General features: G+C 33.8%; 1 protein-coding gene across 1 annotated transcript; it reads left to right on the top strand.

Moving 5' to 3' along the window:
* The first annotated feature begins 3301 nt into the window (after nt 1-3301).
* Nucleotides 3302-12142, top strand: LOC126829943 (N(4)-(Beta-N-acetylglucosaminyl)-L-asparaginase). Its single transcript, XM_050560142.1, has 8 exons — nt 3302-3438; nt 4537-4693; nt 5216-5328; nt 6322-6434; nt 7372-7568; nt 7992-8099; nt 8950-9083; nt 10476-12142. The coding sequence occupies exons 1-8, from the start codon at nt 3303-3305 to the stop codon at nt 10568-10570; spliced, it is 1053 nt and encodes a 350-aa protein (XP_050416099.1). The 5' UTR covers nt 3302; the 3' UTR covers nt 10571-12142.
* The last annotated feature ends 404 nt before the right edge of the window (nt 12143-12546 follow it).

The following is a 12546-nucleotide window of genomic DNA, read 5'->3' as shown; positions in this document are numbered from 1 at the left end:
TTATTATGGCATAAAATAAGCCAATTTAGACTAAAACTGCATTTATGGTTACAATGTGTCTAGTGCACGAATTATGCCCACTTACTTCCCTGTTTCAACTAACTTCACCAGGCCTCCTGTTTTAAACCAAACCGACTGGAAACATAGACAAACCTTGTCAGGGGTCACAGGGATGAAGGCTGGCAAAATATCTTGTCTCGGTCAAAACCGGGGACTCGAACATGGGTCCAATCTTGAGATGAGTATCGCAGTCACAATAGAGCGATATTCAAGGACAAACATAACTATCCGGCGCGTGTAGTATACATTGATTTTCTTTGTTTAAAATCGGGCCACTCTAGAACTTATTCTATTACTAGCTATGTTATCCAGTGTTGCACAGGGGTTTAGTTAATCTGCATTTTAGTAACATTGATAACAACGAGATAATCATGAATTGTCAATTTCCTCTTTTAAATACTGCACCAAATAAAAAATGTATAGCACCATTAAATATCTTGTAAAACAAGTTCAACTCCGTCTCGGACAGCCCATTGCCGAAATCAAAATATCGCCCTCGGTAATGGTTTTGGAATGTTCTTAAGAATGTCACTGTCAAGTTTCGCCCAGTTCCGATCGCAAACGGCCGAGAACGAAACTTAATATGAACTGTCCACAAGACGAGAGAAGGGAAGATCAATCTGATTAAAATACAGATCTATATTTCGTTTCGTTTTTTATACTTCCGATGGCCTCTACTACATGACGATCTGACCACTTGTAGTGGGAGGTCGTGTCAGGGGTCATAGAGCGACTTTTGACCCTTTGACGCCAGACATTTGATTAACCAATCAGCGTTGATGTTTCTAGTAGGATACCCACAGTTCCGTGCATCGCACGTCAAGAACTCGTTGCAACAGACCGTTTCATTGGCTAATCTCTCACGTCAACCAGAACGCGGGTATAGAAAATCTTCCAGATCCTAGTGCAGTGAAGACAAGTAAAATGAAATTTTGAACTATAAAAAACGAAACGATAATAGGATCTGTGTTTTGATAAGATTGAGGGAAGATGTGAAAGTCGTAAAATTAGTATTAAATTTGCTTTTTTCCGCTTCAATGGCGCATAAAGGGTGTGCAAGGTGGATAACTCACAACACCATTACATTTCACCACTTTGTTTGAAAGTCTTTGAATCTTTTTGCAAAACTCAAATTTTGTCAATTTTTTCTATTTTGATTTTGTATTATAAACATGTTACTAAAATAAATCAGAAGCTATGAAGAAAATAATTGTGCTGTTATATATACTCTTCAAAAAACGTAGGGGATACTAAAATGCAAATATCTATGCAGGTTGTGATATGATAAATAGTCATGGACACTTGACATGCATTGAGAGTATGTTCACAGATGAATAACTTATCGCCCCAACAGAACCATTTTCACATTTGACGGTGTATCTCTTTGCGAGTGACATGGGGCCGTCAGATAAGCCGCCCTTATGAACTGTTTATGTTCATGTGTAGGCAATTGGCCTGTTATTAACATGCACTGGTTTACCTCTAATAAAAACAGCATTGCATTTCCGCAGTTTTGTATTGTTTCTGAATATCCCCTACTTTTTTTTGAAGAGTATATATAAACTTTTAAATAGGAGGCAGACCATCAAAACGTTTGTACGAAAAGGTAATGGAAGGTCAATTTTTGAAACATATTCCAATATTTTGAATATTTTATGATGAGACCTGAAGATCTTTAAATCGTTTTGTGGAACTCAAATTTTGACAAATCAAGAAATAATCTTAAAAGTCTAGAACAAAAGCCAAATGGACCCGAGGTGCTTCCCTGTTTAGAAAACAGCACATAATTTTGAAGGGTCGCCATTTTTGTAGTTATATTTTTAAATTTTGTTTTTATTCTAAAAAATGTTGCTATTGAATAAATTGGAAGCTATGAAGAAAGGCATATTGTTGATATATTATGAACTTTTAAAACCATGGTAGTCCACCATTTTAATTCACCTTCTCGATTTTTATTTCGTCTATTACATGTATAATACCATTTTTTTCCCCTTTAGCATGGCAATTTCTGTTGATTTCGTAGGTTGATTTCGTAGGAGGGTTCGAATCAACATTTTCTGTCAGGTTTTTGTAAATATTTATGGTTTATAGGTGGAAGGATAACAGAGTTAGGACGTTTGTTACGGTGATAAGCTTACGCCGGATAATTACATTTACATGTTTTGTTGTTAATATGATATGCTACTTCAAGTTAGTGTGTTTCAAAATTTCAGTGGACAATCCCATACAAATTTTGGAACAAAGGCATGCCTAATTGTTGCCCTGACTAGTAAAAAGCTTCAGTCCAATGGAAATTTGGGAAAGGGTTGGAGCCGGGCAAAGACACCAGAGCTAAATTAGGAAATTAATGGTGGTCTGCCCATATATTATGGGCTAAGACTAGTAATTGATTCCCACGAAATATAGATCTGTATTTTAATCAGATTGGACCAAAAAGGAACACCTATTATTTTGAGACACATTTAACCAGACTGTCTACTGCTTTTGTATATTATTAATATACTTTCCGTTTTAATTTCACACTTTTAAGTATATATTATCATAAGTACTGTAGCCTACCATTTGTGTGGAGCAGTGGATTTTACCGGCTAAATAAAGGCGAACATGTTTTTAAAGTGAGAAGATGTCCGAAATTAAGATATTATTATATTTAATCATTTATATCTGATAAAATATGTTTTTATGAATACATAGCCGAGTGTAGAAAGCGCCAAAATTGGTATTATGGGCGACCACCTTCAAAATCACTAAATATTGCAATACATTACACGTGACAGAATTAGCATCGGTGGAATTATACATGTACAAGAATTAACAGAAATTAACCAAGGTATCAGACGTATATCATGATATTATATATTTTATCAGAAAATATCGTCTGAAGGGACCTGGTGTGCCTTTTTTATTGGTCAGTTATCGTTAAAGATGCATTTTATATCGGGGTTTGAATTTACATTTTATGTGCCCCTCCTTCGTGATTTTGTCCTGATAATTGTGACATGGTGGGCTTTTTGCTGATGTAATGATTATATTCCATGGATGGGCTGTTTAAAAAAAAACCCCAAAAACTAGACTCTTGCCCTTGTTTTTTTCTCAACTATTTTTGTAGAGCTAACTACCCGATAAATAATAACCATCCCTGATTTGTACGGTACCGTTGCTTAAAGTTTAAACGCTTTACAGTAGAAGGGAGATAATTACGTTCGTTTTATTTTTCGTCTGGATAATCGGATATTGATCACATGACCGAGAAAATGGCAGCTTCCTTGAATCTGTTTATTTACTTACAGATTCTGTATATTTTAATTACACCATGTTTTCCAGATTCTTTGCCACTCATTATTAATACATGGGGATTTACAAATGCCACTCAGAAAGGTAATATAGTTTTGCAGAAAAGCCGACTAATTAGAAACAAGTTTGATTGCCATTCGACCATACATAACAATTACTATTAGTTAGTAGTATTAGTAGGCCTAACTATAACTTAAGGCTATATTTATAGTATTACCAAATATCGTAGGCAACATTCAGCTGAATTGATTTTAATAAAAAATTAAAGAGGCATGCTTTGAAGTTTTAGTCGGTAGGTACCAAAACACTGTTCGAGACTCAAAATGTGAGAGAAAGGCATTTTAACTATGGTGTTGTAGCAAATGCTGTATATCCTATAGGTCAGTTTTTGGATTTCAATAATAACCTGTGGTAAATCTTATAATAACTGTTTGGTCCCTTCATTCAGTACTCCAAGATGTATTCATTTGAATGCAAAATACAAAATGCTAATGACAACTGACATCAAACACACACTAAACTACTAGTTTGGATTGAATATTTTTTTCTCTTCTGTGTAAGTTTTGACTCTTGTTCACAGCTCTTACATTTAAATTTTGAACTACCACCTTTCTCACTTGAAATAAGTTAATACCGTTCACTAAACATAATGATACATGTATAATACATTTTACAGTGATCATTTTTTTTTCTTACCATGTATTTAAAATGTATACAAAGTGATCTTTTTGCAATTTTCTGAACTAGTTCCATCACAAATTTTGTTTGCGCCAAAACCCTTTTAAAAAAATCACTGACTGAAAGATAAAACCTTTTTTTTTAAATGACTGTGATTGATATGTAGCAAATTTATTGATTTGCAGATGGTAGCTGAACAATACACAAAGATAACTTTTCAAAAATTAGTCAGAAATAAGAAGAAAAATCAAATTCAAATCAAACTAGTGGATGTTGGCCAGCCTGACTCTGGGTAAAATTTAATATTTGTGAAAGGTCTATAGTAAGGACATACATTGCAGTGACTGCTATTTACCAAGGGTTCATGTAAATATGGTTCAATTGTTCAGTAGTGTTTGGGACAGCGTACTATTATTTTTATGGTATTCATTTAATCAGGCAGCAGTATTATTGCCTACTTGATATATAAGAATAGCACAGATACTCTTTCTATTAATTTTATAGCATGGAGTATTATAAACAATGGTGGTAAAACAGCTATGGATGCTCTGGTTGCTGGATGTACAGAATGTGAGATATTACAATGTGACACAACTGTAGGGTATGGTGGCAGTCCGGATGAAATAGGGGAGACAACTCTTGATGCAATGGTGATGGATGGGTAAAGAAATTATCTACTGATATTAATCACTAGTATTCACTACTATTAAAATGATATACATATAGACCTACCTTGTTTACCAATACTATTTAGGAAATAGAATGCAGGTACCCAAAAACATTTTCGCCTAAACCAAATATTTATCGCCCTCTCAGCCAGCAACGTAACCATAATGCTTTGCACACTGTGTCTTGGTAGACAGCATGGCCACATGGTGTTTGTTATATTTTTTAGGGGTTTTAAAAATGGGTTAGGGTTAGGGTTGTGGACCCCCCCCAATATATATTTCACGGCTACGCCTCTGCTCTAACCGCATCCTCTCAAAAACATATTGAATCCATTAAATATTGCAAGTATCTGAAGGCATCGACAGTTAATTAATGTCTAATTAATAATTTAGATAACATTTCAGGCCTAAAGAAAGACCTGCATGTTTAATTATAGTTGTGAACTGTCTACTCTAAAGATGGTACGTAATTAAAATTCTTAATTATTAATGGAATATGTTTATTATAATTTAAGTAAAACACAAGATGTAGGATCTGTAGGAGATTTACGTGGTATAAAGAATGCTATTGGTGTAGCTAGAGCTGTCATGGAATATACCGAACATACTTTAATAGTTGGAGAATCAGGTTAGTACAAAGGGTTCTCTCTTTCAAATTCTACTGGTTTGTCAATTTCGGTGTATATCTTTCCATCTCAAAATAGCAAAAACTATGAATGTTAACCAGAATACTTTATTTAGAATGTAAAGTCAATTGCATTGCCAGTAAATTGTTTTTGCCCGTAAGTGTCTTTATTAGTGCTAGGAAACTAACATCCTCGCGTTCACAGGAATTTGCTCTCATCAATGAACTCAAATGCCAGTAAATTTAGGCTCAGTCCCAAAAAATTAAAAGCTTAATTACATTTTATACTTTGCTATCAGAAATGTTTTCTCGTCTGCTGCGCTCGATTCCATTATAGCACCATTCTTCCTCCACTCCTCTGTGGTCTTTTACTATCTCTATCATATTCGTATAGTGAACCGCCCAGTTAGTATTACCACTAGTGGGTGGGGCGACAGACTGTACAAATTATCTGTTAACTCTCACAAAAAAGGCGGAATTGACAGGCAGATCTCAAGATTCTGTCCCATTAACTCCCATTTCTGATTCTCTCTTCATAAGAATTTGCTTCCAGCAATGATCTCAAAAGCCAGGATATTGACTCAAATTTTCATAATCATCTCAGAGGGAGACCCCCCCCCCCCCAAGACCCTGCCCCCTTCAGTTTGCTCAGTGTTATAGTCACTTCTCTAAGGTTGACAAAAATCAATAACAAAATTAATAACAATCATAATATAACATAAACTTCATGTCAACTTGAATAAAACTGCTTTTCGGCGAGATAACGATCAACGAACAACTATTTTGGCAATACGATCTATCTTCTACACAGTATTTTGTTGACATTTATTGTGGGGTGGGATTGTGGATGGCGCCCAGATTTGTTAATATGTGCTTTTAGAACCATTTTTGTCTATTTCAAGGTTCCAATAAATAGAGCCAAACACCTTTTAAAGCACTTGATAACAATATCTGTGATTATTTGTCTTGAAATTTTAAGATGCCATTTTATTTCAGCATCAAAGTTTGCTGTAGAAATGGGATTTACCAATGAAAGTTTAACTACAAACACATCTATAGAAATGACTAAAAACTGGAAGAAAAATAACTGTCAGCCTAATTTTAGACAGGTAATTATTTTGCCTAATATTAACGACTTCAGAAATTACATTTCAAATCTGTTTTATATATTTTGAATTTTTTCTCAATCTGATTAAAACACAGATCCTATTTCGTTTCATTTTTATAGTTCAAAATTTTGGTTTACAAGTCTTCACAACACTACGATCTGGAAAAGTTGTTATATAACAGGCGTTCTGCTTGATGTGAGGAATAAGCCAATGAAACAGCCTGTTACGGCAAGTTTTTGGGGTGCTGTGCACGGAACCTGTGTAAACCACTAGAAATGTCAATGTTGATTGATTAATCAATGTCTGATGTCATAGGGTCAAAAGCTGCTCGTATGACCCCTGACCTGACCTCCCACTACAACTGGTCAGATCTTCATGTAGTAGAGGCCATCGAAATATAAATAAACGAAATGAAATATAGATCTGTGTTTTAATCAGACTGATTTTTTCTTTACTATCTCTTACAACCGCACTGGTTTTGTTTTAATAAGAAAAACCTCTTTGATATAGTTAAATGAAAATATGGTAAATTAAGCTCCAGAAATAAAGAAAAGAAAAGTACTGCGGGGATGTTTTTACCTACTCTCCATCGAATTCAAACTTAAAATGGTTCTTTTACATGAAATTAAATAGACCCTGCTAAAAATTCCTCAGGAAGTTTCTCAGCCAGCTATCCTGGGTTCTTTTACATGTACATGGCACCTTGTTTTTTTCCCCCCATCTGAACGATTAGACATGTTGTTTGCAAGGCCTTCTGTCCTGCACCGTTGACAAGAAGAAACGATACTGAAAAGTCCTGAGAAAGTTTCTCGGCTAACACCCTGATTGGATCAGGGACCAGTTGGTTAGTGATTCAGTGTCTTACTCACGTGGTCTTTGTGGCTTAATACCTGCATCCATTCAATTCATGCAAAATCTGTGTTATTTTGTGTTTCAGAATGTAGTACCTGATCCCAAGAAATCTTGTGGTCCTTATAAACCTATACAAAGTATATATAATACATATTCTAATAGTAGAATAGATAAAAATATAGGTAATACTAACCATGATACAATAGGAATGTTAATTATAGATAATAATAATAATATTGTAGCTGGTACATCAACTAATGGTGCTAATCATAAGATACCTGGGTAAGTACACATTATATATTTATATGTTTTTATAGTATATTGATAGGGTATATTTACATGAGGGGCAGCGAGCATTAGTTGGATAATGTGACAGCTCCTTAAAACAAATTCTAGTCTTCTTTTCTATTCACATAATGGTTGTTAAAGCAAAAAAATATTTGATAAAAATATCTCAATGAGACAGTTATATGGACTTTTTTCTGTTAGTTTTTGTGGACATTGTTCATCTTGTTCTTATCGATGGCTACCAGTTAATGAAATATGTTGGATTAGAAGAAACTGGTTTTTATTCTGTGATAATATGAACTGTCAAAGGAAAGTTTGCTGGAGACAATTTCCTTGTTTTGAACATCATTTTTACAATATAATTTTATTATGTGCTTGTTTTAGATATTAAACAGTATATTTGTATTGGTTTTTTAGACGTGTTGGTGATTCACCTATAGCCGGTGCAGGAGCATATGCTAGAAATAAAGTAGGTGGCGCTACTGCTACTGGTGATGGTGATGTAATGATGAGGTTCTTACCAAGGTGAGTGAACTCTGAGGTTATTGTCACTCCAAAACGATCCAGTTTGATAGAATTGCAATTGAATGACATAGAATTGAGTTTTTTCACAATTCTGTCATTTAAAGGACCTAAGTCCGTAACTCAAAATCCTCCAAAATCTTCGACATCGAAAACACGAATTATTGGTCAATTTAAATCAACATTGATGATGTAAACTTACCGGGAAAATATGAGCTTCTGATATCTGATATTTAAGATAAAATAATTTTTTTAACATTGGTACACGAATCGTGTACCATAATGCACTTCAGCCCCAGTTGTATTGAGAGACTCGAGGGACGAGGCTAGACATATTGCACCAAATCAAATGCAGTTATGTAGACTAGAATAACTAGATGCTAGAAATTTGCACTCGATTGAGATTGCTGACTTATTTCGCCGAACATAACTGATTTGAAATTGGAGTAAAAACGGAAACCATTAAATGTAAATCAGTTTATATACATTCATATTACAGTATTATATGCGTTGCGACCCACTTTTGTGAATTTCTAGGTCCCAAATGTTAGCGATTTAGCTCCTTTAAGATGAGTGGTGCGGTGCGATTAGATTCATTAGAATCCAGACGTAATCAGAGATGATGGCCCTCTGTATATGAGTAGAGCATGCTTTCACGGGTATCATAAGTATTGAGCTATAGTTAGAAACATGATCATCAATGACTGTGGAATTACAGACACATGTCTTAATCTTGCAAGAATAATTTTCCCATATTTAATTTTCTGCTATACTTTTGGGGAAAAATGCCTGTTTACATTTAAGATCAAAATCCTTGTTTTAAATAATTATGTATTCTATTTTCCTTTTTCAGTTTTAATGCTGTAATGTTGTTAGAATTAGGATACAGCCCAAAACAAGCTGCATTAAAAGCTTTAAATCCAATTATACAGTTTTATCCTTCATTTGTTGGAGCACTGATTGTTACAAATATTAATGGTTCTTTTGGTAGGTAGAATTATTTATAAATATATAAGCTTATATAAATTTTTATTTTATTGTGTAAAAGCCCTTTACGCCAACATAAAAAGCTAACAATTTACCAGAATAAAGTGAATGTTAAGATGGATATAAAACAGTCAGCTATGTGACACACAGAGAAACATTCAGTCATTCAGTGGCAAATGACATCAGGTGGTTTGGTAAGAGTAAGTGTACATGACATACATACAAAAGTATGGCATGAAAATTTTGTTCCTGTGATAATAGTTCCGTATGTGTGCAAAATATCTGTATACTGGTAAATGAAAACTTGAAAATGTTTGAAGGTTATTTTTGTATTAAAAATTAGCATGTTTTGATGTAAAGCATTAAGATTGCATTTACGAATGAAAACTTGAAAATGTTTCAAGGTAATTTTTGTATTAAAAATAAGCATGTTTTGATGTAAAGCATTAAGATGGATTTACGAAGCAAGAACTTCAGGTTTTTATACACCCGTACATTTTTAGCTTGCGATCGCTCTAGAGGTTACAACTTTTATCTGATTCAAAAAAACATTTAAACATATCGCCGTTACACTATAGTGACATTTGAGTTCGAATTAAGTACAAATCTGACCGAAACTGTACACAAATAGTATAAAAGTATGTAACAAAGAATGTGGATCCTCTAGAGGTTACAATTTTTATCCGATTTTGATGAAACTTAAAATATATGTTTATATCTCAAAGATACTACCATGTATCGGACTGTAACTTCCTGCATTATGGCCCCTGTTCTCCGTCAATCTCTTGCAAAATGTGTGCTATCTTGTTTGGCAAATGCTTGTATTCTATGAACTACTTTGTTTTCATGTGATGCAATGATGAAATAAAATATAGCAGCTTCCCCCTTCAATTCACTGGCTGCTATTTTTATCAAAGTTGCTGTAAATTTTTTAAAGTCAAACACATTCAATTGGAAATATTTTGGTAGGAAGTGTTTGACCCAAAGAAAATTTGTGAAAAGCTTAGAGCTAGTCAAAGAGACTAGAAATAACATTGGACATGTTTTGTTGACTTTTAGGTCTAGAATCACATTTTCTTTTATATTTTGGTGAATATTCATGATTTTGAGGTGGAAATAAATGAACATAAGTTTTAGAAATTGTACAAACATTACGTCACAGTCTATAGATTTCTTTGACTTCTTTGTGGTTATAAAGATTAGGAAGATCTGAATGTTAAAAAGCATGTTAAAATTCAAGAAATACCATTGAGAGAGAATTACTAGGATCCAGATGTTTAATGGAGTTACTTCCCATGAAGGGAAAAAATATCACGATGTTTTTATTTTTTGGGTTTTTTCATTATTTTATTCATTATAATGATTTTTTGTTATCTACTTTTGTAATTTCAGCTGCAGCATGTCATGGCCTACCAAATGGTTTTCCCTATTCTGTTAGAAATACTGATATGAAAGATGTTCAAATTATAACAGTTCCCTGTATTTAAATAACCTGTTTTACATCTAGGTTAGCATATGTCTATAAATTATAGACATATGTCATTTTAATATATTAAAATATGTATATATTCCCTTTATTTGTTATCCTTGAATTAACAGGGCGGGTTTGTTTATTGATTAGGTTGCTCCAACATTGAAACTTAAATAAATAGCCCATTTACCTTTTGCGGAAATTCAGTTAACGAAAAGCTCTTGAACGAGCTGCGTAACCCAAATAAACATTCTGGCCTATAGATTAAACCATAATAACACAGCGCAAAGCCTATGTGAATGATTATCCTACTGGCGCTGTTAGATAAGAAACTTGTCTCTAATCAATACCAAAGAGCTTCAGATATTAGATACGGGACTAGAATAGGCGTTTCTAAGAGTATTTATCACAGTATTTTATTATTTGTCACGCAGATATATGAGACGACACTTTTAAGATATCTCAAACACATACGCAAGGCAATTTGTCAGTCTGATATTTGTTTATAATTGGGTTGTACAAGATCTGAATGTCTGTATGGTTTTGTTATATTTTTGTTGTTGTACGGTATACCATATTATATCGTCACAACCTGGATCACGATGGTAATGCGAATATTTACTGCACATGCTGATCAGTTTGATATTAGCTTACAGCGACTTACCGTTTGGTCGTTTACTACTCTCATTCCGACAATACTGTTGTTTGTTAAATTATATTTTACATTTCAAACCTGAATTATTGTATTAAAAGTATATTCTCTCGAGTATAATTAAGTCAACTATTCGACCAAATTCTTACTAAAGTATATTTTTATAACCAGAAAAAAAATCGAATTACAGGTCCAAATAAATTCAAATAACGAATCCGGGACCATCGAGTCTGCCGTTGATATGTATTTGAGGGAGCCTCGGTGGCACAGTGATTAGGCGCTGGTTCACTAACCAGGAGTTCGATTCCGGTGTTGGCCGAGAAAGTTCCCCTGGATTTTTCAGCGTGGTTTCCCCTTGTCAGCGACGAGGGGCGGTTCCCCTGGGGAGGACAGTGTAAAATCATTCAGATGGAACCAAAACAAACGAGGTCCTGTGTACTATGTAGGAAACGGGTAAGAGAACCCTCGACAGTTGAAATTCAAAGTAAAAGTAGGCAATAGTATCGCCGCTGTCTGGGCAATATTTCCGTCATAGCACACTGTATGGCGTACGCCGGTCTTCATTAGCCCAATCGATATTAAGAAGTGGACGTTAAACCCCATTTCATTCAGATATCTATTCGCCTGTATTACTCACATGTTGTTCGGTAACATCCAGGTGAGAATGTCAATAGAACTCAAATTAGAGTCTCTCGAAAAATATAAAATTATATAAATATAAATACATGTATACCTGGTTGCTATAATAGGATGTGTTTTCCGGTCGGTGGTTATGTATTTAGGATAATATATACATGTATTTAAATCTTGTTTGTTTTTTTACGACATTTATTAGAACATAAATTCAATATTATATATAATTTGTTTTTTACCAATATTGTATCATAGGAATGACGGCAGTGTATTCATTTTGAGATATTAAACATTTATATTATATTTTCTGTATTTGATCGATTTATGATTTATTGTTATTCTCGGATTTCAAATTTATATGAATTGGCTACTTATACAGGGTATTACGCGAAGGCCTTGATAAGATGTACGTAATTAAAGCGAGATCAAGTCTTCTGTTGAAGATGCTGATGGAAGGGTATATTTATAAGAAGATATCCAATTTATTTTAAAGTTATTTCAGTAGAATATTTCATGAAAAGATTGTTTGTTTTTTTTGAATTAACATCCTTTTAAGTGGGCGAAATCAACCGTTTCTTTGATTTTATGTTTGAATTTTGTGTATTTTCGAACAAAGGCGATAAAATTTGCTTATCTTATATGATTATTATCTTGTTTATTGCCGTATCCATGTAGAAGAAGTGTACAGTTTGCGTTTTTAAGATCAA

The sequence above is a fragment of the Patella vulgata genome, chromosome 8 (assembly GCF_932274485.2).
Source record: "Patella vulgata chromosome 8, xgPatVulg1.2, whole genome shotgun sequence".
In the NCBI taxonomy this organism is placed as follows: domain Eukaryota; kingdom Metazoa; phylum Mollusca; class Gastropoda; family Patellidae; genus Patella; species Patella vulgata.
The sequence above is the reverse complement of the archived record's forward strand: the minus strand, read 5'-3'. Positions and strand labels throughout refer to the sequence as shown.